The 27380-nt window shown below is 32.8% G+C and overlaps 10 protein-coding genes across 10 annotated transcripts; 7 read left to right on the top strand and 3 right to left on the bottom strand.

Moving 5' to 3' along the window:
• Nucleotides 1-2101: 2101 nt before the first annotated feature.
• Nucleotides 2102-2850, bottom strand: LOC107368782 (programmed cell death protein 6). The gene has a single exon (XM_015936664.3). The coding sequence runs from the start codon at nucleotides 2713-2715 to the stop codon at nucleotides 2185-2187; it is 531 nt and encodes a 176-aa protein (XP_015792150.1). The 5' UTR covers nucleotides 2716-2850; the 3' UTR covers nucleotides 2102-2184.
• A 282-nt stretch (nucleotides 2851-3132) lies between these two features.
• On the top strand, nucleotides 3133-4582 carry LOC107368781 (pseudouridylate synthase TRUB2, mitochondrial). The gene is made up of 3 exons (XM_015936663.3): nucleotides 3133-3400; nucleotides 3463-3693; nucleotides 3771-4582. The coding sequence occupies exons 1-3, from the start codon at nucleotides 3283-3285 to the stop codon at nucleotides 4451-4453; spliced, it is 1032 nt and encodes a 343-aa protein (XP_015792149.2). The 5' UTR covers nucleotides 3133-3282; the 3' UTR covers nucleotides 4454-4582.
• A 195-nt stretch (nucleotides 4583-4777) lies between these two features.
• On the bottom strand, nucleotides 4778-5533 carry Ype (yippee zinc finger protein). Its single transcript, XM_015936665.3, has 2 exons — nucleotides 5329-5533; nucleotides 4778-5242 (listed from the first exon to the last, which is right to left on the bottom strand). Exons 1-2 carry the CDS (start codon nucleotides 5487-5489, stop codon nucleotides 5035-5037), a joined length of 369 nt encoding a protein of 122 aa, XP_015792151.1. The 5' UTR covers nucleotides 5490-5533; the 3' UTR covers nucleotides 4778-5034.
• A 161-nt stretch (nucleotides 5534-5694) lies between these two features.
• l(2)dtl (WD40 domain-containing protein denticleless) lies at nucleotides 5695-7997 on the top strand. Its single transcript, XM_015936661.2, has 4 exons — nucleotides 5695-5912; nucleotides 6008-6245; nucleotides 6333-6464; nucleotides 6530-7997. The coding sequence occupies exons 1-4, from the start codon at nucleotides 5787-5789 to the stop codon at nucleotides 7477-7479; spliced, it is 1446 nt and encodes a 481-aa protein (XP_015792147.1). The 5' UTR covers nucleotides 5695-5786; the 3' UTR covers nucleotides 7480-7997.
• Nucleotides 7998-8174: 177 nt separating this feature from the next.
• LOC107368664 (stress-associated endoplasmic reticulum protein 2-like) lies at nucleotides 8175-8807 on the top strand. Its single transcript, XM_089268423.1, has 2 exons — nucleotides 8175-8388; nucleotides 8596-8807. Exons 1-2 carry the CDS (start codon nucleotides 8305-8307, stop codon nucleotides 8707-8709), a joined length of 198 nt encoding a protein of 65 aa, XP_089124549.1. The 5' UTR covers nucleotides 8175-8304; the 3' UTR covers nucleotides 8710-8807.
• Nucleotides 8808-10310: 1503 nt separating this feature from the next.
• LOC107370474 (2-oxoglutarate and iron-dependent oxygenase domain-containing protein 3) lies at nucleotides 10311-14649 on the top strand. Its single transcript, XM_025162541.2, has 3 exons — nucleotides 10311-10812; nucleotides 12612-12909; nucleotides 13877-14649. Exons 1-3 carry the CDS (start codon nucleotides 10466-10468, stop codon nucleotides 14309-14311), a joined length of 1080 nt encoding a protein of 359 aa, XP_025018309.2. The 5' UTR covers nucleotides 10311-10465; the 3' UTR covers nucleotides 14312-14649.
• LOC107370475 (BPTF-associated chromatin complex component 1) lies at nucleotides 14552-15228 on the bottom strand. Its single transcript, XM_015938466.3, has 2 exons — nucleotides 15024-15228; nucleotides 14552-14841 (listed from the first exon to the last, which is right to left on the bottom strand). The coding sequence occupies exons 1-2, from the start codon at nucleotides 15137-15139 to the stop codon at nucleotides 14718-14720; spliced, it is 240 nt and encodes a 79-aa protein (XP_015793952.2). The 5' UTR covers nucleotides 15140-15228; the 3' UTR covers nucleotides 14552-14717.
• A 259-nt stretch (nucleotides 15229-15487) lies between these two features.
• Nucleotides 15488-22290, top strand: LOC107368755 (spatacsin). The gene is made up of 7 exons (XM_015936632.3): nucleotides 15488-15690; nucleotides 15821-16019; nucleotides 16085-19468; nucleotides 19536-20278; nucleotides 20384-20483; nucleotides 20572-20705; nucleotides 20781-22290. Exons 2-7 carry the CDS (start codon nucleotides 15938-15940, stop codon nucleotides 22119-22121), a joined length of 5784 nt encoding a protein of 1927 aa, XP_015792118.2. The 5' UTR covers nucleotides 15488-15690; nucleotides 15821-15937; the 3' UTR covers nucleotides 22122-22290.
• A 296-nt stretch (nucleotides 22291-22586) lies between these two features.
• Nucleotides 22587-24004, top strand: LOC107368756 (cathepsin B). Its single transcript, XM_015936633.3, has 2 exons — nucleotides 22587-22854; nucleotides 23017-24004. Exons 1-2 carry the CDS (start codon nucleotides 22711-22713, stop codon nucleotides 23881-23883), a joined length of 1011 nt encoding a protein of 336 aa, XP_015792119.2. The 5' UTR covers nucleotides 22587-22710; the 3' UTR covers nucleotides 23884-24004.
• A 363-nt stretch (nucleotides 24005-24367) lies between these two features.
• Nucleotides 24368-26584, top strand: LOC107368859 (cathepsin B). The gene is made up of 5 exons (XM_015936749.3): nucleotides 24368-24667; nucleotides 24837-25488; nucleotides 25592-25633; nucleotides 26069-26197; nucleotides 26339-26584. The coding sequence occupies exons 1-5, from the start codon at nucleotides 24524-24526 to the stop codon at nucleotides 26422-26424; spliced, it is 1053 nt and encodes a 350-aa protein (XP_015792235.2). The 5' UTR covers nucleotides 24368-24523; the 3' UTR covers nucleotides 26425-26584.
• The last annotated feature ends 796 nt before the right edge of the window (nucleotides 26585-27380 follow it).

Genomic DNA, 27380 nt, shown 5'->3' with positions numbered 1-27380 from the left:
CCACCATATCCACTTTCAGGGTATCCTCCTCTGTATCTAACTCCTCGATCTCTAGGTCTACCTCCATATACTTCCGAGCGTCTGGAACTTTTCCTATTATTATAATAAGTGGTCGGTGATTCGTACGGCTTTTCACTTAAACACATCACAATAAATGTTGATAGAAACACGAGGAAAACTTTGAAATGCATTGAGCTGTTGTAGTTGGTTTAGATACAATTTTATCACTTCACCGAAATTTTGTTTCCTATCAATGGGAAAAGACTTGAACTCTTCAGTTTTTTTACTGTGGTCACTTATTACCTCAACAGGCCTTTTATATCCAACGAATCAAGTAGCCGATTAGGTTCTCCCTCTATCATCTCTACTCTCTTCCTCATCACAGAATGATGAGTATGATGAACAAGGAGATTAACTTTTTAAATTGATTAGTTAAGCTATGGACGTCCATTAAGAGACCAACAGGCCAAACACTTTTCATTTCCGTCAATTAGATGATAATGAACGGGTTTCACCATTTTCACTGTTACTTGGCTAGTACAAAACAGTATTATATAAGGTCATTTATCGATTTCATTTCATCTTCTCATTTGTCTCCCTCCGTTCATCCTGCGATAATAACCTTACTTTCATCTTAATCTCACCACACTCCGGGTATTCTTCAAACACTGAATTCTTCTTTTTTCTTTAACTAGCCAATTGCTGAATTTTATTCCTACCCGATGTATTAAGAAATCAAAAATTGTAATTGCTAAGGGTATTCACCATTATATTTTATTCTTTTTGTGTTAAATTATGGACAATTTAAGTTACTAAACGGATTCTCTTTGCTATCTCACCATGAATCTTGCCAACTGATGTGCTGAAAATTTGACAGATTCTGAACTTTTCCAAGAGCAAAATATACTTACATCATCTTATATTGTCAGCAGCCTTTAATATAAGCAATCATTTCTTTGGCTAATAACCACTAACTGAAGATTCCATCAGTCTCATCATTTTTCTTTCATTCATCTTACTTTCTCTTTCCTCTTCCGCTATCTTGTCACTCAGCTGGGCAAATCATCACAATTGCTATTATTTTATCCATTTTGGGTTCCCTCCTATTCAACATTGTGCATTCAATTGACTGATCAACTCTCTTCTTTATACATTCATATTATATTTACATATATTTATCCATTATCAATACCTTTATCTTTTAATCATTTTTCAGGTCGCTGCCGTTGATAATCAAGACAATTAAGGTGTATCTAACTTTTTTGTTCAGAAATTATGAGTAATATGCAAGGACTAGTGGAAGAGTTTTAAAGTTTGAAGAGAATTGTATTTTAACCTTCAAATTCCAGATTATTTTGTATCTCATAGGTAATTCACCCTTCATTCCACTCCAATTGTAAAGCGGTTTGAGCATCATGAACAATACCATGATGATGATATTTCTTGATTTTTTTATACAGTTAAGGCCAAAAAACTCAGCATTATTGATAAAAAATTAAAAATTGTGTGGCCACGGAATGGCCAATTTGTAATCATTTTGGTAATTTTTGGTTAATTTTTGTCATTTTTTGGTGTTTTGGTTTTTTAGTGGACTCCCAAAGTTAACCTTCTTGCTTCAATTGTTGAAATAATCAACAGGCTTGAACGATACCTCATAAACATTGACAATCTCAATTATACACAAAAGGTTTAGTAAAATGTTGAAATTGTTTATTTTCCTCATGAAAATGGGTGAAAAATGTTTTTGATTCACGATCCGAGCTTTGGCTTGATTGCTCACATTTATCATTTTAAAAATCAGCATTGTATCATTTTGATATGAAAATCTAAATCTAACCTTTTGTAGGAAATCGGTAAAGTAGTAAAGCCTGAGATTAATTTCGATAGTAATCACGAGCTATTAAATATCTTTTTTAACATTTGTTGTTTTGCAATGTATGAATCAGTAATCACAGCTAGTACTTGAACCATTTTATCTCAACACTTTACTACAAGACTGATTTATCAAGGTTACTATTGCATGGCAATATTGACTGTTTTTTAATGAGTTAGTAGGAATATTCTGGAGTATTTAGCAAATAAAGAGTAACCTTTGAGGCCATTAAAAATTTAGAGACACTTTATTTAAACAAATGTGAAAGAGAGGACGTTTTGACCTTACAGAAAGATAATAAAATCACAATATTAAACAATACAAACATCAAAAACCATGGTTAAAAATCTCTCATAATCAATTTGTATCCACCCATCTTGGTCTGTATCATGTTGCCTGAATGCTGCTGTTAATGATTGAAGAAGAACACATAACTGGATGAAATCGTCGAAATAGATTGAACCAGCACCTTTCCTATCAAATTTTCTGATAATTATGCTGTAAAAACTGTCTGATAATCTGTATCCAAATGTGGTCAAGGCTTGTTTCAACTCTTCACGATCTATATTTCCAGAGTTATCGCGATCAAAGCTTTTAAAACAGTTAAGCCATCGGGTCACATAATCCCAAAGATGGACAAATTCTTGATAGTTAATTGATCCATTTCTGTCTTTGTCAAACATTCCGATCATTAAACGGACAGTTTCACCATTAAACGCACTCCAGGTCCCATTGGAAAGAGCAGATTGTAATTCGTTAGCATTAATAGCACCAGAGCCATCTCGGTCAACCCTACGAAATAGATCATACAACCATCTTTGATCGGGCATTTTATAAGCCATGGCGATTAAGTATCTCAAGAAATAGTTACAATCACAATAATAAATAACACAACTACACTGATCTGTAAAAAAATTTATCACATGAAGCTAACCCAAAGAGTAACAAAGAAAGCAAACAGATCCAGATGCTGCACCCATCTGTAGTGAGTAATTGAGTTGGTCTCAACTTTGTCAGGCTCTCTTTCTATTTCATCAACTACACATCCTATCATTTATCTGAGTCTAGGTCACATGATCTCATTTTTTTACAAGTTAGATTGCTCATGTTTAAAAATTACTAATTAACCTGATACAATGAAATAACATTAATCAGCAGTCATTTCGCTTCAGATTTTATTCAGAAAAAATCAAAAAGCCCGCCTTGCGTATCGATACTGATATTTCAGTATTTTGATACTTTCGAAGCATATGACAACGATTTAAAGCATGTTTACATTATGAAGTTCAATTATAATGTGTCTTTATTATTAGATAATTATAGAAATTATTGTAAATTATGTAAATTTAAAGTAGACCGAAACTAAATCATCATTGTGTTTAGTTACCAGTACTTTATCCTTAAAAAACATGACATCTTGTGCCATTACTGCTTACAAAGCTTTAAATGGAATCCTTTGTGTTTATAAACCTTCTCGCATTGGTTTATCAAGTATATCTGAAAGAATCCGTAAAGTCATCGCAGGTGGTAAGTAATATTCATCATGATTACTGAATTTAATCTAATATATGCTTTGTTTGTCTACCAAGATCTAAATTCAATGGAAACAAGACCTGTCTCATCAAGAGTTGTTATTGATGGTCTTCTTTCGAGGGACGAAAACTTGACAGTCAGGACAGTTATGAATTATGCTGATCACCCTTTGGTTGTGGGTCCTAGATACCAATTGAAAGATATAAGATTATTTAGTGTTCATACTCTTGATTGGATGTCATCTGGTGTCATTCCTTTCGGCATTGGAGCATCTGGTTGTTATCACGGTAATTGATTCCCCTGTTAAAATTAATTATTTCAATACAATTCACTGTTTTTCATTACTTTTTTTTATTTTATGTAGCTAGAAAACTACAAAGATCTAATCCTATTCGATGTTACGAAGTCACTGGGAGACTTGGATATGCGACAGCATCTTTTGACTTTTCAGGAGAAGTACGTGAAAAGTCGACTTATGAACACGTAACGAGAGGTAAACTGGAATCTGTTCTTAATAAAATGGAATCAAACCATCAGACTTTAATGTACACTACAGCTGCAGTTGACATTGGTTCTCAAGAAGCCTATGATATTGCCTCTAAAGGTTTATTGAGGCCAGCACATCGTAAAAGTATGCCGATAATATATTCCATTAAACTCGTTGAATTCAAACCGCCAGATTTTACCGTAGAGCTTCAGGTTGTTAATGAATGGCCAATTTTTCTTAAAAGAATGGTTCATGAGATTGGAATCAAATTGAAAACTAATGCTACCTGTATTCGATTGAGATGCACAAGATTTGGTAAATATACTGTTGATGATGCCCTGCTACCTTTCCACATTGATCTTGAAAGTGCAATTAATTCGTTGGAATATTACGATTTAAAGCAAAAGAAATTTGTGCGCCCGGTTAATGAAGATAAATTTGACGATGACTTTAATGATTCATTTGAAGAAGAGCCTGAAGAGGCAATGACCTTTAAGTTTGAACAAGATGCTGATGGATGGGTTGACAATGACTGTCACTTTGATGCAGATAGAATATGATGTCATTAATTTCATATTAAATGATTTGATTAGTTTTGTAAAAATTTTTAGTATTAATCTAAATCTAATCTATCTAATAAAATTATTGTAAAATTAGACAACTAATAAATTCGCATTTTGGATATTCAATATTTCAGTTCGAATTATGTTTGTAAGCCTTGGCTGAAATATTATCGCTTATCGTTAATTTATGATTAAGAGCTTCGTCGGAAGGATAATGACAGATGGTTTTAGACATTGATATATATCCAAGACTGGTTTTTAGTAAGCTTAATTCCTTAGAAAAATAAGCAGTTAAACAAATTAAAGATAGGCCATGGAAGATTTTATGCAGTGGAAAAGATGACTATTATTTAATGTAGTTTTTAGGCAATTTATGAAATAAAATGAAAGGTCAAAGAAGAAAAATCGGTCTCAAGGATTTTAAAGAAGCTTGAATCGAGAAATAGTATATACTTTTGAAATTTGCGCCGAAGGTATTGCATTAATAAGATTGGCCAAATTAGGATGATTTATGAGAAGATGGATTAGAGTTGATGATAATATAAAATATAAGACGCTTAAATATAAACTTAATATGTTCATTGTTCAGGAAGAGGTGGAGGATTCTCCTCAAATCCGTCAGATTCGATAACTAGAGCACGTTCCAGAATAACTTGACCTTCCTTGTAACGTTGACCCTCTTCAGTAGCAAACTCATAAATCCATCCAAGTTTATTGTCGCAGTTTTTACAGGAAACATCTCGTACTTTATGTCTACCAGTCAACATTTGACGGTCCTGAACCTCACTAATGAAAAAGAGAGTCAACGTTAAATAAATATCTAAACGAATAAAATCATAAAAAAATAAAAATATTCATACAAATTACATTACCTGTAAGTCAAATTAACAGCCTTCTTGAATAGATAAGCACGTCCAGTTGCCCCAGTAAACCGTGTTGAGGCAAGCTCTTTCTTATTAGTTAGTACAGTGTCACAAGAAGCACAAGAAAATAATCTTTCTCCTCCCATGTGTTCCAAATGAATACGACCCATGATTTCCGATTGAAATAAACGATGAAATTAGGTAGACTATTGTTGATAGGATTTGTGTTTTTCCTTTTAAATTTTGTTTTTGTAAACAAAACAACTTGACTCGCTAGAGGTCAGCACATTTTCTTTGTCATCTTAGCGCCTGTTTTGCTCCCTCACAAACAAATGTAAATTGGCGCCAAGACAACATCTTTTAACACAGGCTGCATTTTTTAAAGTTGGTTGATTGTTTTTCATTTATTTAACTGATTTTTTTTATGTTTTATTCAACAATTTGTTTTAATATATATTAGTGAAATCATGAACGTACTTAACTTCTATACCAACACACAATTAAGGGGCAATATTGGTCAGCGCTTAAGCTTGGACTTTAAAGTTGCTGAAATTTATTGTTCACATGAAAATCACATTACATACGAAACAGAGGTAAGATTTTTGTTTACTTTGGATCACAATACTTTCATTAATTTAATATTTTGGGTTATATTATAACAAATTATATTGTTTCATTTTATTTGCAGGCTATCTCTATAGAATCTCCCATCCTGGCCACAGCTTATGATGGCGGCAAACACATTGCTTCAGCCAATGAAGTGGGTACTGTCGACCTTTTGGATATTCATAATCTTCAATCTGAATATAAATGGGAGCTTCACCAGAATGCAATTTTTGATATTAAATGGCGACCTGATGTGTCTGGACAATTATTAACCGCATCTGGAGATTTGAGCATTACTTTAGTCGATATTTTCCGTCCCAGTAAGTTTTTTCCCTATTAATCTTAATCTATTCCATGGTTATTTTATCTCTAAATTTACTGACAACAACTTTCTTTATAATTTCTAGAAGATAAAATAGTAGCAATAGAGAAAAGTCATATTTGTTCGGTAAGAAGTGTAGATTTTCACGATTCTAATGTTTTTGCCAGCGGTGCAAGAGATGGACACGTCAAGGTTTGGGATCTCAGAGACTGTAATGGTAAGTTATTTAAGAAAATTGTATCCACTTTTTCTCATGTTTTAATCCAATTCATATTTTATTAGCGCCTGTACTTGACATTCCATTCGCTCATGTCGCTGAGACTAAAATATCAAAGCGTAGATATAAAAGGTATAGGAGTTGTCCGGCAAATGCTGTAACATCGATTTTGTTTTCTGGCTATCATCTGTTCAGTGGAGGAGCTAGCGATGGATTGATTAAAGTTTGGGATATTCGTAAACAAACATCTAAAATTCAACCTCTTAAACAAATGTCATTTGGTGGTAAAAGCAATTTCTCGGATAAACAAGGTTATACTTCCCTCGTAATGTCGAAAGGTTTTCTCTATGCATCGTGCTCAGACAAAACAGTCTATTGTTATTCACCATATCAAGAAAAAATTGTTGGTCGTTATAAAGGAGCACGCATCAACAATTACTCAAAAGTATCAATACTAAACGATGAATATCTTATTTGTGGCTCCATGGACAAATGTGCTTGTCTTTGGAAAATTAAACATCAACAGGATGGTGATCAACCAATTTTGCCTTCGTATATTTTACCTGAAAACTCTGAAGTCGACTCAGTTGAAGCTGTCAATCAGATGGGTCTTATTTTCACCGGTACCGATCAGGGTAGATTAAGAAGATGGACCTTTGAACCATTGAAACCAAATGAAAACGGCAACTACACAGCATATGATAAAATAGAACCGTACAAAGAAGAGAAAAAGGAGCCAATTACAGACATTGATAGTGAAAACTTTCCAACAATCACCGTTGAAGACTATGAAACTACTCATCCTGTTCGTTCTAAACGTACTAAACGTAATCTTTTTGCAACTCCTGTCCGTGGAGAAAAACGTCCTGTCCGTAATAACAAGAGGCGACGTAGTCCCAGAACTCTTTCACCAAAGGGTAAAAAATCAAGAACGAAACCATCAGAACCATTAACTCCAATAACAAACTACTATCAGAAATTACCAAAGAATGATAGCCCAAAAGGACAATCTTAAATGTGATATTAAAACTGGTAACATAATGTTAAATAATGAAAAACAAAGAAAAGAGTAAAAATTGCTGCGAAAATATTTTTGTATAAATACGACGCATTCAGTTGCGGATACATAACTAGAGTTCAATATGGAAACTAATTTCAAAATTTTTGATTATTAACTGAGGGTTCCTTGATCATTCCCTTCGATGGACGCTTTGCCGCTTTTTGGCTGACGTTTTATCAAATTCAGAAACCACAGGCCAGTAATCAACGCAGAAGACAATAATCACTTTAATTCAAATGGATGAATGATTAGACTGTAAATTTTATCCTTTAGTCTTTTAATTATTTATGTTCTCTCTTTTAGAGAGTTTCTCAAGTAAAAATAACTCCAATCAAACTTGTATTTTACAAAGAAATGTAATGATTAATCTTTAATAGTTTTATTCCGTATCAACTAAATTGAAAAATGTAAAAGTGAGTCTAAATTTCTGCATTTAATTAGTTTCTTAAATAAAGCTACTTCAAATAATCCAACATGTTTTTATTACAATTGTTTAATAAGTTTCAATTTGAAATTGATGAAAACACTTGCAAAATAATTCCATATTACACTGACATCTATTAACGCTAGTGAAAATTATCTTGCGAGTCCTAGTATCAGGATCAGGGATTAGAGTTTGTTGACAGTTGACTGGAGAATCAAGTGATTGATGATGCTGGATAGTTGATGTTGAAATTGACACGTCTTAATTGTTTAAAAGTTCATTATTATTAGACCAACTAGTGATTTAATTGTTTTAGATAGTTTTATTGTATTGTTTGTTAATTTAAAGTTTTGATAATGGTTAAAACACAACGAATGAAAGTTGCCAATGAAAAGGCATCTAAAAATGTGACTCTCCGAGGAAATGTTCCTAAAACAACTGTAAGTATACTTGATACAAAAAATGTTTTACTAATCATTAGCTCTTCCTCATCGGTCTGCTTTAATATTAAAGCCAGTATAACCAGCTGACCGGTTTATTGAGTCATCCCTTTTTTCATCTTCACCGGCTTGGTAATCAATTTCTTAGCCTTTTCTAATTTTGGTTTCTTCTCTTCTCTTGCACCTTCCTCGTTTTTACTGTTATAGAAAAATGCAGATGATAAATATCCAGTTGGACCATGGTTATTAGCTCTCTTCATCTTCGTCGTCTGTGGATCTGCTATTTTCCAAATAATTCAATCCATTCGATATGGATTCTAATCAAACAGATGCTATGTGTTAACATAACAACAAAAAATCAACTTTTCTTCATGCCCTCCTTTTTCTTTAGTTAAATAAATTTATTATTTTTCCAAGAATTTGAAGATTTGGACTTTCTTGTTGAGATCTTATGAGAAACTTTTTCTCAAATAATCTCTTGATTAACAGAGTGATTACCCATTTCAAAATCATCGGCAGATTTCAAGAGCTGTTTCAGAGCTGCCTACAAGAAAAGATTATATCAAGAAATGAAGGAATCGACTAGAAATTATCAAGAGTGGCAAGTTTCCTGCTTTCTATTCATCATTTTTGCTGATGAAAGCCTGGCTTTGATTTAATTTGTCTCTCTTAGTCAGTTACATCATCATTTTATAGACTAACTCGGAGGCTGCCAATCATCCAAGGAATCAATCTCATGTCATCACAATGCAATAGTATAAAACTCTTGGTTGTTTACTGATACAAACAATATATTCAATTTTAACAGACGAAAATGAACATAAATGCTCGTTTAGTTGTTCAGTAGTATAATCTGTTTGAAAATTCCGTCGTCAATGTTTGCAAGCTTACAACTAATCAAATCAACTTTACAAATGCTGGTTAATTACTGAATTATAGTTAAAATCACTTAATTTGTTACCAAACCGATTCAATTCAAACGGTAGATTTGAACCGCTTGTAACAAACACCAGAAAGGGTAAAAGATGTACATGCAATATGATTGTAAAGCTGATGCAGGGATATTTGCCACGAAAAAGCGACCCTCGTCAAGTTGAAAATATCTTAATATTAGAGATTCAATCATCACCAATCAAATAAAATGGAAAGCAGGAACAAAAGTGACAAATTATATAATCTTAAGCTTAATTGTAAGCGTAAAAGTCAATTAAATCGACTGCTATTTATGCTATTCTCTATCCTCCATCATCCCTAGCACAAATATTCAAATAAAAGGGTTAATAGAAAAGGTTAAATATAATAGATTTTAGAGTGATAGACTTCAATTGATAAAAAGACTCAACGGAAGACCCGAAATAGTAGCATAACTACTCTTTGAATCTAAATTAGTCTTATAATCGCACTAATCTATATTAACAAATACCTTTTCCCCCCAATTTGTCTGAAAAAAGAGAAGAAAAAAGTAAAGAAAACGTCAATATCGACAGGTAAATATGAATGGTGAGAGTGAATAATCAGGTAAAAATCAATCAACTGGTGCGACACAATCACTGGTTAACTTACAGATCAATTTATAAATTGTTGTTATGTGTGTGAGCTGACACGTTTCATGCAATACTGTATCAAACAACAGTGTAACAGTGATCAGTTGAGTTGATGTGTTGAACTACTTCGAAATGAAGCCAACCATTCACTAATAATTTGAAAGTTTACCACTAAACCAAGTATAAACTTTAAGGTGTCATTACAATATGAATCAATACTAAAACCTTACAAACTAAACCTCCACCTCCAGCTCAAAAACCTCCTTCCTTTTATCTCCGCATTAACTTAAAATTTACAATAATTTATTATCTCCTCCTTTAATCATCAGCAACCCCTTATTGTAGTCTCCTTTTCAAATTAATTGCTCATTTAAACATCATGTTTAATCTCACATTCAGTGAACAACAGTATTGTTGTTAACAACTTAACTCATTTGTTTTTGCCACCGTTGCTCTTGTTTACCTTAATTTATCCCTTTTCTCACATCATTTTCACTTGTTTTCAGTCCATTTTGGATTCCAATTCTTAACCAATGGCACCCAATGCCGGCTACAAGGAGATTAATGTTGTCCATCGAGCTTCAGCTGTAAACAACAACAACAACAATAAAAATGGCTCTTCAAAGAAAGATGTTCAACTTAATGGTGACCGTAAGCAACGACCATCGAATAACAAAAAGACCAAATCAAAATCAACCTCATCATGGAAACCATCAAACAGTACATTAATGACTTTGTTTTCATTCATCTTCTTCGTATCTGGTCTAATCTTTTATTACATCCCGATTGAAAAGCTAATCAAAGCCAAACCAATTGCTTCAGATAAAGAGGATTTCAAATGGATGGTCACAACTGATCAACATGTTGGTCCCAATGTCTTGTAAGTCTAATCCTTGTATCGCTATTTTACATCCAAAGTTACATCTTCATTTTCAAGTTATTGTTAGACTATTTAAACAGTTGTCTAACAATTAAATTTAACATTAGCCTATTGTTTTGAAAAAGTAATTAGTTAACTTTTGCATGGTGTTTACAATCTTTACCAGTTTCAATCAATTTACATTGAAAAGCGCCAATTTTTGTTACCCATAGATGACAATTGAATCATCTGGATTCAGGTTAATTTATAACAATCATTGGCTCCATTTTAATGAAATAATCTATTATTTTTCAGTCAAATTTCTGTCAAATTACATTCTGTATTCCAATACAGTTTGTGAAGAAGATAATTTTTGATAGTAAACTTATCGAAACTTTGGGTTCTTCCTGGTCTCAATTGTCATCAAATACGAAGACATATTAGAAATTTCATGGTCTGATTGAAAGTTGATTATCTTATTTTTTTGTCGATCACTGTAACTATCTGTTATAACCATCAGACTGTAAATCTTTTCATATTTTTATGTTAATCTATTTTGACAATTGGCAAAATTCAACTTAATTTGTCTCATCATTATCAGATGAGAATCATTAAGTTGATGACCCTTTAAACCCTTTAAACTAGAACACTTGACACGTTTAATAATCACAAACAAAATTGTCCAAAACCAACTATCTCTAGTTAATTAGCATCTATTAATAAACTGATTGTTATGATAATTTTCAGCCCTTAAATATGCACAAATCAATACAGGATCAGGTTAAGTCAATCAACCATTTATAATAACATCAACAAACCCAATCAATCAAATTAGTCGAAACAGCTATCACTGTCCTTTGTTAGTACCAATGAACGATGTCTTCCCAATCGTAATTAAAGTTAACTACAATTTGGATAATGAGGAAGCGAGTAAAACAACGTTTCATCAACATTGTTGTTTAACATAAGATTTAGTAAATTGAAAAGACAATACTTTTCCTACCTTACAATAAAAGCTATTTTTTGTGTTTTTTGTTTTTCATTCAATTTCTTTTGAATAATTAAAGGGAAAGTTGATCTAAATTAAAGCTAATTGTGGAATGAAAAAAGAACTGAAAAACAAGTGAAAGCAGAAAATTCAATCAATTGGACGATTCAACTATTCAATGAATCCTTTTTGTGCAATCTTGATGTCATCCAATTTTTTTCTCAGTTAATTAGTTATCAAATGGGAATCAAAGGTTTGAGTGAAAAGCTGTTTTTTTGTTAGTCAAAAGTGGACTAAAATTTTTTGATTTTCGTTGATTGTTACAGTTCGATACAGTTAATCATTCGTTTTTGTTGTTGGAGTTGGTGACCTCAGCTGAACTTTTATCATATTCAGCTGATTTTTTACAAAAAAAGCAAAACTGAAATACTGTTTAATTACTGTCCAAATAGACTAATTGAACCGATAGTTAACTGGATAGATTTCAGCAAAACTGCAGCAAAAAATCATGTTTACGAAACAAAATTTTCAAGCTTACCTTCAATGTAAACTTCAATGCATTTATAATTCACCTTAACATTTTTACAAAGCTGATTGAATTTAATTGTTACAGCTGCGTTTTAATTTTTAAATTTCAACAATTTCAACGATTTGAACAATTTTACAATTAAGCTTTTATTTCAAATATTGCGGCAAAATTTTGATTTGTTATCTTATGAAATATTTCAATGTTTACTTTTTAAAATTGTATCTTTTGGCTACGAGTAAGAGTCTTGATTTAGTGTTTTATAATTTAATTGATTTATATTTCTTTGATTTTTTATAATTATAGTCTTCATGATGTCCCATGTCATCGACCAGGCTATCGAAGGGAAAGAGCAGCTGGAGCTGAGCCACAACGTTGTGGTACATTGATCTATGATGAATTGGTTTCATTGGAAGAAGCCGCTCGATTAAGACAAATGGCAGCCAAATTGGTTTATGAGATTGGGGAGACTAATCCTTATAGTCGAGAATCAATCAATCTTCATTGGGTTAATCTTCATACTGTGTTCAAGCGAGGTTACAAAGAAAAGGTTTTCAATGAAACGGATTTCAAATTGGTCAAGAAAGCATCAGAAAGAGCAAAGGTAAATATTACTTTCTAATCATATGTAAAATTTTCCAGCATAATTGAGTGTAAATATTTTGTTTGAGTGTGTATCTGATGATAGCATGTTTAGTTTATCCTATTTTCAAGGTAATTCTGGATAATTTCAATAGATCTTGATTGGTGTTAATGACACTTACAGGCTCTTTATTGTAGGAAATGTTTAACTTGTCTTTTCAGTATTAACCTTATTCCGAAGCTTTAATAAGGTGATGAATCTGTTATCTCCAATGAAAACATAAAGTAATGATTTGCAATGGTCAATTGTCTTATATTTAATATTTAACCAATGATTGGGTTACCTTTTAACCTGAATTTTGAAGGATAGCGAAAGTAAGTCGAGTAAAATAAAAAGTCTTTCTTTTGTTCTTTCTTCTGTGAATCGGGAAATCTCAATCGAAATGGTTGATTGAACTTGATTGATGAATGTGAATGACAATAAAATTTTTACTCAAACAGTTTATAATTTTCAGTTCCAACTGGTCATTATGAATTTTATTGTCCTCCTTAATTACTCTAATTAGATTATTCTTTGAAAGTTCAGATGAAATCTTTACTTTCAACTCGTACAATGGTCAATCATGGCTTTAGTAATTTCCAATTTTTGTCTATTTCTTAGAGTCGTACTTAAATGAAACGAGTTTAATTTGCAATTTGTTTAAATTCAATTGGAAAGTGACAGTTATAGAGATTAGCTAATTGCTATAGATGGGTCGTTAGTTTTGAATGAAGGTCTTTGTTTTATTAGTTGCAGTTATTGAATTGTTAAGAAATTATTAAACATTGAATTTCCTTCATTTCTGGTTGTAAGATGCATGAGTTTTTCGGTTCATGAAATTTCATTGTTTTTGTAAGAAGCATGATGAACATGAATAGTTTCATCTAAGGTGGAAAATATTTATTTAAATTTGCTTGGTTATTAATAATTCATATGATTCTTTTTTTAGACTGTAATTGCTGAAACCTTTGGAATACCAAGAAACTCTTTACACTTCACAACGGTTGCACAGTTCACTCGATACCGACCAATGACTCGTTACTCCCAGTTCCGTCATGTCGACAAGGTCCGAGTTCAATCTTTGATTGTTACATCCATCCTCTGGCTATCAACATATGACTACGATTTCGGCGGTGGAACCACTTCCTTCTTGACTGCACCTGACTCTCCACCTTATACACCTTATATTGTTCAGCCAAAAATTAATAGATTTGCTGCTTGGACTTCAGGATGGGAAAATCCTCATGAAGTAATGCAATTACTTTGGGGAGAAAGATTAGCTTTAATCTTCGCATTTACAGTCAATCCAAACTTGGGCGAAAAAAACATGGAGGCTTTAAGAACTTGGGCTCAAGCATTACCAGACAACCCTTTCTATGGCTGATCATAAAGTGCAACAACTCAAAATATTCAACTAATAATCATCTTCACCATCTTGACATATTACCCATCAAATAGATTTGATTATGGAGGGTACATCACTTGAAGCCCGACTATCAGAACGGTGATTCTCTGGAAAACAAGTAACATCAAAACAATAAATCATTCTCATTTACACCTTCCATCTCTTGTTAATACTATTAACATCACTTTATATTGTAAAATAATTTATTAATGACAATGGTCAAAACCAAATGTTTATTTCATAGTCTTGTCATCACTTGTTTTACCAAAATGTTTAAAGAAAGATAAGAAATAAATGAAAAATACTCTTTTCTCTTCCATATTTGTTGTTTCCATTTGCTCGGTTCATTTAGATGAAATTTGCATCCGAATTTGTTTCCATAAAATTAACTTGGCTTTTTAGCTGATCTTTGTGGTTTGGAAACATTCTCAGAGAGTTTGGTTAGTTCTTCTGAAAACTTCTTTACAGTCAATCGGAACATTTCAACATCCTCTTCATCCCATTTTTGTCTGCCATTTTTGTTGTTTGTACAATATCAAAGGGTTTGGATGAAATTATGAAAAAAATTGAAATCATAAAAAGTAAGAAAACAGATAATTAAACTGGTTGTTACGAAAAAGTTAAGATATAAAAGAGTCGAGGCAAAATTTACAATTAAAATTAAACAGCCTGAAATCAATACAACACTTACCCAGATATGCTAACATTATTGGCATCAAGGTGCATGGTTAACTCTCCTAATTTCGTAAAGGCTTGACCAGCAAACGCAAATATTTCTCCAACTCGACCAGAAGTTGAAGAAGACATTATAGTAAAAAAAATAAATAACTAAATACAAATTTAAACTAAAAACACTAAACAGTCAGTAAATATCGACCAGAGAGAAAACAATATTTTCAAAAAATTGGTTCGATGTATTTTCTCCAGGTAGCGATACTGTAGCCAGGATTAAGCTAAAAATGGATTTTAATCCGATGATAATTAATACATTATTATATGAACTGAAATTTTAAGTACTGATTAATCTGACTGAAGTTAATCTTAATTCTTACAAGTGTAAGCTTAAGATTAAGTAACAGTTTAATCAGATTTTATGTTCTGTTGTAGTGAATTTACCAAATAATACCGCTAGATAGCGTTGCTTGATCACATCTGTTTTTTTGATGGATTGTCTAATTTCAAACTTTATATTTTTTATTAGTTATCACAATTAAGTAATTAACCAATTTTTGTCGTTTCTATTTCCTGGTTGATTCTCCAGTTGCTCTTGGATATTTTATGTTCACTGTCAACCCACGATCCTCTGGAGTCCCTCAACTTCTTGATTGTTTAAAATCATCTGTTTTGTGCACTGATCGGTAAATTTATTAAATGATAGCAATTCTTCTTCCTATATTCTAATCAACTTTGATAATCAAACCACCTCCACCCAATGTTGATTATTATTCTCATGACAATTGATTGTACGCAATCGTTCTATTTTCATAGTTGACCACCCTAGTTAATCAATTGATATTGAACCAATGATAAACCTCTTCATCGGAGTCTTCTTTCAACTTGCTTGAATTGAATTGAATTTGACCAGTGAATTCATCAAAATTTTCAATGGAGTTTGCAGTTCTTGAACTTGGTTTGAAAAATAAACAGATCTTCAATGTAACATCATTTCTCAGGATTCAAGTTGAAGGTAAACAAACAATTATTTTATTAATTCATGAATCATGATATACTTACCGTATTTTTTATACATAGCCTTCAAAGTGAATTGGGAAAAATTGTGCTCTAGCAAAGATGGTGTTGAAGATGAAGTTTGCCATTCTTTATTCGATGACTGGGAGAAAGTATTCAGTAAAATTTTGATAATTTTGAAAACCAACTTACATGGCAACCAATCCCCCGAGGAAAAAGAGTTTGGCCGTCGGCTTGCTCGTATATCTTTACAGACCAGCAACTCGTTATTGGAAATTTTATCGCAAGAAGAGACAAATCTCTTTATCAATGCTTCTCTCGATCGTGAAAAAGTCTATTTCATCAATTCGCTAATCAACCAGATCAATTTGATAAGAAACACTATTGGAGCAGTTATTAATCCTAAAGAAACGGTCGTCAGTGATGTGAACCCACAACATGATAATATTTTCGTGAATTGGAGTGGAATGAGTAAGCAACATATTCTTATCAACTGCATCAAAGAGCAATGTCTACCTCTTGGTCAATATTACATTATTCACAAAATGAAAGAAGATTTAACCTGGTCTACCATAAATGAGACTGCACTTCGAGCTATTCTTAATCACCTCAAAGCTAATGAACTAAATCAAGCCGAAAATATTATTAGTGGCCTGGGATTCGACCATAAGTTTGTGATCAAATTCGTTTTAGAGCACTCTTTTCTAGAAAAATTAAGATCTATTTTAGTGCAAAAACTTAATCAGGATGACCATTTACCTTATGAAAGACTTACGTTAATAGAGCGAGTTAATGAACCATTCCATTTAAAGTTGAGTTTTAGTTGTATTAAAGCTGTGAAACCAATTAACCAGGGAGATCTTTTGACCTATGGTATATTTCAAGAAAATGTTGTCAATAGGACTTCGTGCATAAAAGTAGTCGAACCTCACCAAATTTGGTCTTATCTAGTCAAAACCAATCGTTGTAATTTACTTTTGATGTGGATTAATCGATATTTTGGTAACTACAAAACCAATGACTTTCAAGACGGTTCAGTCTTTTCCTCCAAAATATCTCAGCAAATGATTGATGAATTAGTGAGTGATGGTCAAGATCATTTAAGAGAATCAACTTTATCAGCTCTTGGTAATTTTGGTGTATTCAGCTCATACGAAATGATTGATATGCAACTATTAATTCGCCGACTATTTCGTTCTTGTCACTCTGAAAGAACCGGAACATTGACAGGATTCAAAGATCATCCTTTATTTAACAAAACAACTATGATTACCTATGATAAATTTCATCAAAGGTTTATCGAATATTGTGCAGATAATTCCCTTCATCAAATTCTCTACTGGTCTTATGTGCAGAATGAATTCCAGGTAGATCTTGAAAAATGTACCATTGATAAAAAACTCAAAAACCTTTTGCCTGGAATCAAAACCTGGAATGAAGATCCATTGAAAGACTACTTCACTATGAATTCAATTTTAGAAGTGGCTCGATATTTGTTTGATTTAGAAACTCCTGTAAACCTGCAATCTCTTTTGGACAATCATCTTGGTAAACTTGCTATTTTAGCATCTCAATTTGCTCCAAAAGGAACCTTATCTTTCCTTGGTGCCTCAAAAGATGAACTTTGGTATGCAAAAAAAGAATCTCTGTTACCGGCCATGGAAAAACACTATCCTCTATTATTCTTAGCTATAAAATCTATAAAAGAGCTCAATCTTCCATCTATATCTAGTCCAGGAAGTGAATTTCCGTCCATCTATACTTTATTGAACAACACTATTATTCTTGACGTTACTCGTTTATTCAGTTGGCAAACAACAAACCATTTTAGAAACACAAACGATCCCACAATTCTTGGTGAACTTCCTCATTTTTCTCATCCAAAGCTTGTTGGTCTTGGTTTAAAGGCAAATCTAACATTCATTTATCATTTAAAAAAGGGACGCCCATTCGAAGCTTTTACTCGTTATATGCAAAATAAAACTCAAAGACCTTCACAAAAGAAAATTGAGATTGTATGCAAACGTGCTGCTCTTTTAGCTTTCTACAACTGCACCAGTTTAGAGATAACTTCAGCCTGTGTTACTTTTCTTGAACTTTTCAAGCTTAATTCAGCTAATCTTCGACTTCATTTAGCTATTGGTTACTTGATTATGTCTCATGCTGGCAAATACTTGGGTCTTGAGACAAAAAATCAATCAATTGAACTTGGAAATCTGTTACGAAAAGCTTATTATCATTCTGAAAAAGGTGCCATCACTCATATTATGGAACTATTGTTAACTTCATTCTCTCGAAAATATCCTGAAGGAGAATGCACAATTGATGAATGTGTCGAATACCAATTGGCTATAAGCTTTTCTAATCAATACAAATTAGACCTGCCCTTAAATTTTCTTAACAAGTGTATCGATAATGGAGATTGGTTGATGTTTACAGTTTACGCGCAGTTTTATGAATATCCTAAAGAAGTTATCTGTAAACAATTGAACTCTTTCAGTGGCTGTATTCCAGAACATCTTGAGAAAGCATTCAGCTCTTCGATGGTTACTAGTGAGAAGAAAAGTTCACAATCAATTGTGAGACGAAGAGTAACCGAATCGAGAGATACTTTGTACAGTCGACTTGGTTTACTTAAAACAGCTACAGCTCAGAGACAAGCACCACGACAGGTATCAACTCCAACTATGCCTTTAGCTGTTTCTCCGGATGATGATCGATCATCTGTGATTAGTGAAACAGATTTGGAGACGGCCTCAGTTGCATCAAGCTCAATGATTGGAGATCTTCCAGAAAGTCCTGATTTTGATCCCGACTCTCCACCCAAGGATTTATTCAATCTGGTGTTGACATGTCAACGATATCACCCGACAGAACCTGGTAGATCTTTATTGTTAGCCAGTCTTTCTCTGAGTAATCCAATTCCTGCCTTAATTGCAGCTTCTCTTTATTCCAACTCTGAAAATGAAAGTGTTTACTCTATCTTTGACTGTTTCTGTTGCTGGCTTCATTCGTCATTTAGTCTTGATTTCAAACCTCGATCACCATCTAGTTACAACTCTATAATTTGGAATCAGCAAGACTTTAATGCAATGATTCAGAATGCTCTTCAAGTTTCCAGTAATTTCCTTGTTTTCCGCAATGGTCTCAGAATATTTGCTGCTCCCAATAATCCATTGAGTGATCTGATACAATACTTTATTGAATTCCTGGTAGAAAAGGATTATTATGATAGTGTTAAAAAACTGAAAACATTCCAAGAATGCTTATGGAATTATAAGAAAGACCAAGACGATCGTGGACTTTTGTCCAGTAAAGCTTGGATCGAAGAAACGAGCATTATTATTTTGTCGAATGGATTAAAAGCTGTTGATTGCGAGTTCGAGCTTAATATTTTATTGCGTCATTTAGATTTTGCTCGACTTCAAAGTAGTTTTGATGAACAAAGTAAGTTAATTCATTCTATCGATGAAAAAATTGGACACTAAAAGACACTAATTTTTGCTTTTTACAGCTTCTGTTCCAGATTTCCGTAAACTATATCGACTATCTCAATGTCTACAAGATACTGATCTGAAACTAAGCATCCCTGATCTTCTTAGTACGCAGTCTGGAACCAAAAAATACAACGATTCTATACTAGAAGTTGTGTACAGCTTACAGGACAAAGGATTTTACAGCGAGGCTCAACAGTTCGCAGCTATTACTGAGATTAATGAAGAGAAAATATTTATCAACGAATGGAGAAAGAAAATACTCAAAGATGCAAGTAATTTTAGTCTCTGGAAGAGCTGCTTTATTGATCTGGAAAAACGACAAATTGATCTGACAATCCTACGAAGTTTCATTGCAGAGTTCAGAAACTCTGTTGAATCAGAACTTATTAAAGCTTTCATACACGCCAAAGATTTTTATTATGCAACCAGATTAGAATGTGATCCTGTTGAAACTACGATTAATGAGATCGATTTATGGAGTACAGTTATTTCTCTTGAAATGAATTCAATTAATCCAGACGAGCTAATTGATTGGACTGATATTTGGGAAAATATTTTAGATATATGCAAAAGTATTGTTCCTGAGGGTCAAGCTACTAAATTACCGACAATCATTAATGAAAAGGCAAGGTTAAGTGAAGAAAAGGCTAATACATTAAAGGTCATAATTGGTAAAATTTTAAACGTTGGTAAAATCGATCTAGCATATCGTTTGTCTCATCTTTTCTTCCTTAAAAGTCGAGATTTACTGCTTATCAATGTAAGTTGAATTGTTATGAATTTTAACTCTCAATTATGTTTTTTTATTTGTAGCTAAAAATAAGACAAATTTTAATTTTTCTAATTCTTTTTTGTTGAATCGCAGTTTTGCAATCTACTCGCTGATGGATTTTTTGCTCATGTTTGTCCTAAATCTTACATCGAAACTCGCGCTAAGGATTATGGTTTCACAGGATTGAATGAAGGTAAAGTTTTTCAAACATTTATCATTAGATAATCGTGTTTATATTAACTCTATTGATTGATTTTCAATTGTCATTTCGTTTTGTTTAGTTGTGCAAATGTTGAATGATTTTTCCCCAACTGTTCCAAGTAATGTCGTCAAAATTCTGGAAAAATGTTCATCTCTCTCTGAACATGCCGTAAATGCCTGCCAACGGATAGTCCTCTATTACAAAATATCATTTGTAAGTAATTCTTGTTAACTCATCCCTATGGTCAACAGAAAATCATTTAATGACTTTTATTTTTTTCTTTTGAAGGTTATTGAACGCTCATATTTAGATCTTTCTAGAGAACGCGATGAATTGGCAATATTGTCAGAATTAATCAAAAGATCTTCCTCAAATGTGGACGCTCTTCCTTACGCCAGAGAATTGATAACATTTGCCAAAATTGGGGATGACCAAGTTTCAAGCTTAGTTTTGGATGCAATTATACCAACGATTGAAGAGTACCTTGTTTCCCTCGAAAAGAAAGGATTCAACAGCTATTCAACTGAAAGTTCTAACCCTTCCACCTTTCTTGCGTTGATTCGTTTAATCAATGATCCTGCTATTTTGGGAAGAAAATTTATTGACATTTTGCGGACAGATATTCAACCTTTAATGGCTGTTGAAGTTTGCATAAAAGCTCATGAATGTTTTACGCTTTGTTGTGACATCGAAGGAATCTCATTGGTTTTAAGAAATGCTCGTATTTTAGTCTTTCAACATTTAGCACCTACCAAAAATCATCATGCAATGATCAGATTATTAACTGGAATCGGACGTTACTCAGAGATGCTGTACATATTTGATATTCTTAGAGAAGATCATCAATTTGAATTACTTCTTCGTCGAGGTAATCAAAAGTGTAATAAATTAAGAGTTGCCCTTCTCGATTATCTGAAAGGAGACAAAGAAATGTACCCGTTAATTGCGCTCAACTTTAGTATGCACCGTGAAATAGCTGAGATGCTCGAATCAGGAGCCATGAAATCATTGAGTGCAATCAATCTTCGTCGTCAACAAAATTGTATGGCATTTAAAGAGGAATTAGAGAAAATATTACAAGAATTGATGGATGCTTCAGAAAGCTACAAAAAAGCTGGTGTTTTCAGTAAATCAGAATACTGTGACAAAATGGCTCAGCTGGTTGCCCTTCAGATTCATTACTTACCATCTGGTATTATTTTGATCAATTTAAATGAAACTGCAGTCAATGATTTCATAAGCCGTCACAGTAAATTTATAGAAGCTTTGATCGTCGCCGATGCTTATCAAAACCATCGTCAATGGAATGTCGCTATTTTCCATAATGTGGTTAATCGCAGTGATTGGACCTATCTTCGTGATTTTAATATGAGCTATCCACTCACTCCAACTAATATAGAGGAAATTTATAGTTTATATGTGAAATTCCGAGCCAATAACAAGACTCTTTCATCAGATAAACTATCTACCATGAAAGGGAATCTACATAAGCTAATTAAGCAATCAAGTGATTTAGTTCAGGTTTACAAATATTCGCAAGAATTAGGTTTTGTTGAAGCATCGAATAATCTTCTTAAAGATATCAATGGAGCTTATCTTAGTGATCTCAGACGCCAAGGTAACTTGTGAATTAAAATTGTACTGTAAATTATATTCTAAATTTAATTACTAATAATTGTTACTACATGGATTAAAACTATCAATGTTTATTCAATATTTTCTTACAAAAAATCTTGTTTTAAATACAATTCTCGTTGTTAAGAAACTGTAAATAAAATCTTAATTGTCATGATAAAAATTTTCAATTATGTTTCTTAAACAAGTGTATCATTATTTATTATTGGCAAGCTTGATTTACTTGTATTAGCTAATTGTCAAGGAAGTAGACAGTGCATTCATTATAATAATGATCAAAAAAATAACAACTGTAATACAATAAATCCTTTGAGTTATTATTAACAAGGAGGAATTACTTTGAAATCATTGTTAGATCTATTGGCTTTTAAGATTTAATTTAGTCTTGGGAAAAGTTATCGTCATGAGTTGTGATCATAAGACTAACTGAAGTTTCTTCAACTTGTCAACAAAAGAAGTTGGACTCTAGAAGAAAGACAAACTCTAGTTTCACTTCAAGTTTTCTTTGTTTCTTTGTTTACTTTCCTATTCTATACCATAGTGTTTTTTTACTAAACCTTTAAACACAACTTCTTTCGTCATTATGATTAAACTGTTATTTCTAATTTTATTTTTAAGTAATTTAGCTCAGTTAAATGGAGCTGAACATGTTTTCCTTAATTCAGGAATCGACCCATTGTCCGATGAAATGGTTAATGCCATAAACTCTTTAAATACTACATGGAAGGTAATTCGTTTTCATGAAATCTTATTTTGTCTATTCCAATTATGCTTTTATAATAACCCATTTTAACCAATTTTTATCCTCAAATTCTTGTTGTTTGTTATTGTTACATAATTTATGAATTCTAACCTTTTCTTATTGATTTTCTTTTTCTTTACATGACAGGCTAAAAGAAACTTTGTTGGAGTTCATGTGGACTATGTTAAAGGGCTCTTGGGCGTTCATCCTTCTGATGATAACATCGTTCCTTTACTGGAGGAAGATTTCGAGGTTGCTGCAGATATTCCGGAAAGCTTTGATTCTCGTGAGGCATGGTCAAATTGTTCATCCATCTCATTCATTCGGGATCAGGCATCATGTGGCTCTTGTTGGGCTTTTGGTGCTGTTGAAGCTATGTCTGATCGTATTTGTATTGCATCTGGTGGAGAGCTGCAAGTTGAATTGTCTGCAGAAGATTTGCTCACTTGCTGTCATTTATGTGGATTTGGTTGCAGTGGTGGGTTTCCTGGCATGGCTTGGTTCCATTGGGTTCACTTCGGTATTGTTACTGGAGGGCTATACGGAGGAGACGGATGTCAACCATATAAATTCCCACCTTGTGAACATCACATACCAGGCCCTAGACCTGAATGTAAACTTGAAAAAACTCCAAAGTGTGAAAAAAAATGCCAACCAGGTTATCCTAAGTCTTATCAAGAAGATAAATATTATGGATTGAAGTCTTACAGTGTTGGAAGTGTTAAAAAGATTCAAACTGAAATAATGACCAATGGACCTGTAGAAGGAGCCTTCACTGTTTATTCTGACTTCCTATCTTATTCATCAGGTGTTTACCAACGACACTCTCATGATCAACTGGGTGGCCATGCTATTCGCATTCTTGGTTGGGGAGTTGAAGATGGCATTGATTACTGGCTCGTTGCTAATTCCTGGAATACAGATTGGGGTGATCAAGGTTATTTCAAAATTCGCAGAGGAACCAACGAATGTGGAATTGAAAGTAAAGTAAATGCTGGACTTCCAAAGATTTAGCTGTAAATATAATCACAACAACGGAAAACTTTGGATAAAAATTTTTAAATTTTGATAATTATCATGGAACTATGTTATTTACACTACCAAATAAATAATGTTTATGCTATTATTCGTAAAATTAAGGACTGGACAAGATTTTATTGATTATTCATGGATTAATTAATTTGCAAAGATAGTTAATTTTACTAAAAAATGAAGTATTAAAGTAAAAAAGACGTAAAGGTGGTGCAAAGTAGAGATCTTTACTTTTAGCGAAATCTTTTCATTAGTTGTTGGATCCAATAAAACTAGCAAAATCTTAAAACATTACATCTCATTGTAAGGGGACAGCTACTAAAGAAGGGAATTCATTAAAATACGCAATTAAGTTCATAAGCCAATAGCTAAATTAAGACTAGAACCATTGGTCATTTAGTGTGTACCATTGAGATAAGACAAAAATATAAAAACAAAGACAAAAAAGTGACATTTTAGAGTTGGCTCTCACTTTGTAAAAGTCATCCTTTTAATCCTCATTTCACCCCTTTAACCCACTCAGCACCCTTTTTAAGTTTTAATTTTAGGCTGAAAACCCGTTACTCTGGTACCTCTTAAATTTTCAATTCAACAGTGTTTTATTTAAGTTTCCGACTTCATCATGATTGAAGTGTTATTGCTAATTTTACTTTCAAGTAATTTAGCTGAGTTGAAGGCAGTTGAACGTGTTTTCCTTGATCCAGGAATTGACCCATTGTCCGATGAAATGGTTAATGCCATAAACTCTTTGAATACTACATGGAAGGTAATTTGTTTTAATGAAAATATACTTTGTTTATTCCAATTAATATGCTTATTAGAAAATACTTTAATACCTGAATCTCCTGTTGTTTGTATCAAATGTTTCATCGTTATTTAACTTCAACTTTACTAATCAATACCTTATTTTGTTGTTCACTTGCTAAACATGACAGGCTAAAAGAAACTTTGTTGGAGTTTCTTTCGACTATGTTAAAGGACTCTTAGGTGTCGCTCCTGATGATGATGTTTCTTTACCCGAAGCAGATAAGCAGATCCAGATTGCCGAACATATTCCCGAAAGATTTGACGCTCGTGAAGCATGGCCATACTGTTCATCCATCTCCAACATTCGAGATCAGGGTTCATGTGGTTCTTGTTGGGCTGTTGCTGCTGTTGGAGCCATGTCTGATCGTATTTGTATTGCATCTGAAGGCCATCATCAAGTTGAACTGTCTGCCGAAGATTTGCTCGCTTGCTGCTCCGATTGTAGAGATGATTGCAAAGCTGGGTATGCTTCTAGGGCTTGGGACTATTGGGAGGATTACGGAATTGTTACTGGTGGCGCATTCGAAGGAGCTGGATGCAAACCATATAAATATGAACCTTGTAAACATAACTCGACATGCCCTAAAGGGGAATGCTTTACTATTTCTTATTGCAATGAAAGTAAAGCTGAAAAGCCAATTTGTGAAAAAAAATGCCAACCAAACTATCGTGAGGATTATGAAAAAGATAAATATTACGGCAAGAAAGGTAAGCCTATCTTTGGATCTCGAAGAGCGGAAAATATTCAGACTGAAGTAATGACCAATGGACCCGTAGAAGGTGAGTCAATTCAACTCCTATCCTTGACTCTTAATAAACCCAGTCTTGAATTGTAAATGCTCAAATTGCTGTTATCTTAACATTTTACTTTCCTTTTTTACAGCATCATTCTCAGTTTACAGCGACTTCTTCTGCTATTCATCAGGTTTGTCCATTGACTGACATATTTCTTTCTTTCCACGCTATGAAGAGATTGAAAGTGAGATTAAAAAATGGAATTTAATCAATCATTTTTGATTCCGATTTCTTACCTTAAGAAGTTAGCAAAGTTGTATAGTTGATACATTGCACACGTCGAAAATGGATGCTTTTCAATCTACTCATCAGACAATCTACTCTTTGTTGGCTGATTTTTGCAGATTTTTTTAATTCTCTCATACATTAACGTTAATACTCCTATGTTCACGTAATTGTAGGCTTCGGTGCCAGTGCTACTTTAGCTTAGTTTTTTTAATCATCAGCTAAAAGCTAAGCTAAAGCTAAATCTGAAATTTTATGTGTCTTTTTCCGTCTGATCTTTGATAGCTTTATTCCATTTCTGTTTTCATCTGGATTATTTAAATTACTTTTTCCAATTCAGGTGTTTACCAACAAAAGTCTAACGTTTATCAGGGGGAACATGCAGTTCGCATTATTGGTTGGGGAGTTGAGAATGGCGTTGACTACTGGCTTGTTGCTAACTCCTGGAATACATATTGGGGTGATCAAGGTAAGTTATTCATTAATCTCAGAGTTGATTGAGGAACAGAAGGAAGATAAAGACACAAAATTATAAATGTCTCTTCGTTTGTTGGTGAGAAATTATAAAATTACGATTCAACGATTAACATATCATGGATTTAATTTACAGGATACTTCAAAATTCTCAGAGGAGAAGATGAATGTAATATCGAAACCAAAATATATTTTGGAACTCCTATTTTACCAGATAACTGAAAACTTGTATCAAAAGGGACAACTTGACTAAACATGGACAAAATTTTACGTTTGAATTCCATTGCTTTGTTATCTAAATGCCTAATGACTCGATAGCTTTATTGTTGATGTAAATATATTTTATGTTGAATTGTATTAATAAACTCATCTTGAAAACTTATCAATGAATAATGAATGGAAATATTCATTTACATTTTTACAAATTATTTCATGGTTTAACGATTTTAAAAATTAATTTTTTGTGAATACGTGTTATTGATCACATTATTTACATACATTTTTGGCTCTTATTGACAAATTAAATTAGTGGTCAATGATAAATTACAGCGCGAGCAATTTATGCAGTGTTGAAAATAGAGTTATCAATCTTACAGATCATATTAAATGTCAACGAAATTTCATATCATTAATTCAATGTCAATTACTTGACATTTACTTTATCGAGTCACTCATTTGTTATTAATATTTATCTATCAGCACATCTATTTATTATATTTTCTGGTTTGCATGTATCCCAATCGATTGTGAAAAATTCAGGTCAATTTTTAAGGAAATGTAAATTATCGCACATTATTATATTTTGCTTAAAAGTAAAAGTTTTATTTTAATTGCTATTCATTGAATTACAATATACAATACAATTATTATCATTGTTAAGCGATGGTTTATTCCCAACACTTAGCCAATTCTTTGAGGTTTGGAGCAACAACAGCCTTGATATTGTTAAAGCCAAGAGTAATTGGGACATTCTTATCGATAGTAGCCGCATCAATGCTGATTGAACTGTTGGTAACTGGAGCGACTTGGTTACTATTTGCAGTCAATGTCAGTTTCATATTACAGTTGAAGTCTTGAGTGGCCCAACTGCCCTTACCAGGCTTGAAGGTATCAGCACCATCAGATAAACAGTAAAGAGTGTAAGGTTTACCTTTAACATTGAAACCAAGTGATAAGGT

Source organism: Tetranychus urticae, chromosome 2 (assembly GCF_039701765.1).
Source record: "Tetranychus urticae isolate SD_2017Ah chromosome 2, NJAU_TeUrti_SD_1.0, whole genome shotgun sequence".
Taxonomy (NCBI): Eukaryota; Metazoa; Arthropoda; class Arachnida; order Trombidiformes; family Tetranychidae; genus Tetranychus; species Tetranychus urticae.
The sequence above is the reverse complement of the archived record's forward strand: the minus strand, read 5'-3'. Positions and strand labels throughout refer to the sequence as shown.

What these genes read in the sequence shown, in the direction of transcription:
- LOC107368782 (XM_015936664.3), bottom strand. Translation starts at nt 2,715, where the DNA reads ATGGCTTATAAAATGCCCGATCAAAGATGGTTGTATGATCTATTTCGT.
- LOC107368781 (XM_015936663.3), top strand. Translation starts at nt 3,283, where the DNA reads ATGACATCTTGTGCCATTACTGCTTACAAAGCTTTAAATGGAATCCTT. An exon ending in CCGTAAAGTCATCGCAGGTG is followed by an intron (nt 3,401 to 3,462) that starts GTAAGTAATATT and finishes TTGTCTACCAAG; the next exon opens with ATCTAAATTCAATGGAAACA. An exon ending in AGCATCTGGTTGTTATCACG is followed by an intron (nt 3,694 to 3,770) that starts GTAATTGATTCC and finishes TATTTTATGTAG; the next exon opens with CTAGAAAACTACAAAGATCT.
- Ype (XM_015936665.3), bottom strand. Translation starts at nt 5,489, where the DNA reads ATGGGTCGTATTCATTTGGAACACATGGGAGGAGAAAGATTATTTTCT. An exon ending in GCTGTTAATTTGACTTACAG is followed by an intron (nt 5,243 to 5,328) that starts GTAATGTAATTT and finishes CTTTTTCATTAG; the next exon opens with TGAGGTTCAGGACCGTCAAA.
- LOC107368664 (XM_089268423.1), top strand. Translation starts at nt 8,305, where the DNA reads ATGGTTAAAACACAACGAATGAAAGTTGCCAATGAAAAGGCATCTAAA. An exon ending in GAAATGTTCCTAAAACAACT is followed by an intron (nt 8,389 to 8,595) that starts GTAAGTATACTT and finishes TTACTGTTATAG; the next exon opens with AAAAATGCAGATGATAAATA.
- LOC107370474 (XM_025162541.2), top strand. Translation starts at nt 10,466, where the DNA reads ATGGCACCCAATGCCGGCTACAAGGAGATTAATGTTGTCCATCGAGCT. An exon ending in CATGTTGGTCCCAATGTCTT is followed by an intron (nt 10,813 to 12,611) that starts GTAAGTCTAATC and finishes TTATAATTATAG; the next exon opens with TCTTCATGATGTCCCATGTC. An exon ending in AAGCATCAGAAAGAGCAAAG is followed by an intron (nt 12,910 to 13,876) that starts GTAAATATTACT and finishes TTCTTTTTTTAG; the next exon opens with ACTGTAATTGCTGAAACCTT.
- LOC107370475 (XM_015938466.3), bottom strand. Translation starts at nt 15,139, where the DNA reads ATGTCTTCTTCAACTTCTGGTCGAGTTGGAGAAATATTTGCGTTTGCT. An exon ending in AATAATGTTAGCATATCTGG is followed by an intron (nt 14,842 to 15,023) that starts GTAAGTGTTGTA and finishes CAAAAATGGCAG; the next exon opens with ACAAAAATGGGATGAAGAGG.
- LOC107368755 (XM_015936632.3), top strand. Translation starts at nt 15,938, where the DNA reads ATGGAGTTTGCAGTTCTTGAACTTGGTTTGAAAAATAAACAGATCTTC. An exon ending in TTTCACAGGATTGAATGAAG is followed by an intron (nt 20,484 to 20,571) that starts GTAAAGTTTTTC and finishes CGTTTTGTTTAG; the next exon opens with TTGTGCAAATGTTGAATGAT. An exon ending in TCTATTACAAAATATCATTT is followed by an intron (nt 20,706 to 20,780) that starts GTAAGTAATTCT and finishes TTTCTTTTGAAG; the next exon opens with GTTATTGAACGCTCATATTT.
- LOC107368756 (XM_015936633.3), top strand. Translation starts at nt 22,711, where the DNA reads ATGATTAAACTGTTATTTCTAATTTTATTTTTAAGTAATTTAGCTCAG. An exon ending in CTTTAAATACTACATGGAAG is followed by an intron (nt 22,855 to 23,016) that starts GTAATTCGTTTT and finishes TTTACATGACAG; the next exon opens with GCTAAAAGAAACTTTGTTGG.
- LOC107368859 (XM_015936749.3), top strand. Translation starts at nt 24,524, where the DNA reads ATGATTGAAGTGTTATTGCTAATTTTACTTTCAAGTAATTTAGCTGAG. An exon ending in CTTTGAATACTACATGGAAG is followed by an intron (nt 24,668 to 24,836) that starts GTAATTTGTTTT and finishes TAAACATGACAG; the next exon opens with GCTAAAAGAAACTTTGTTGG. An exon ending in TACATATTGGGGTGATCAAG is followed by an intron (nt 26,198 to 26,338) that starts GTAAGTTATTCA and finishes TTTAATTTACAG; the next exon opens with GATACTTCAAAATTCTCAGA.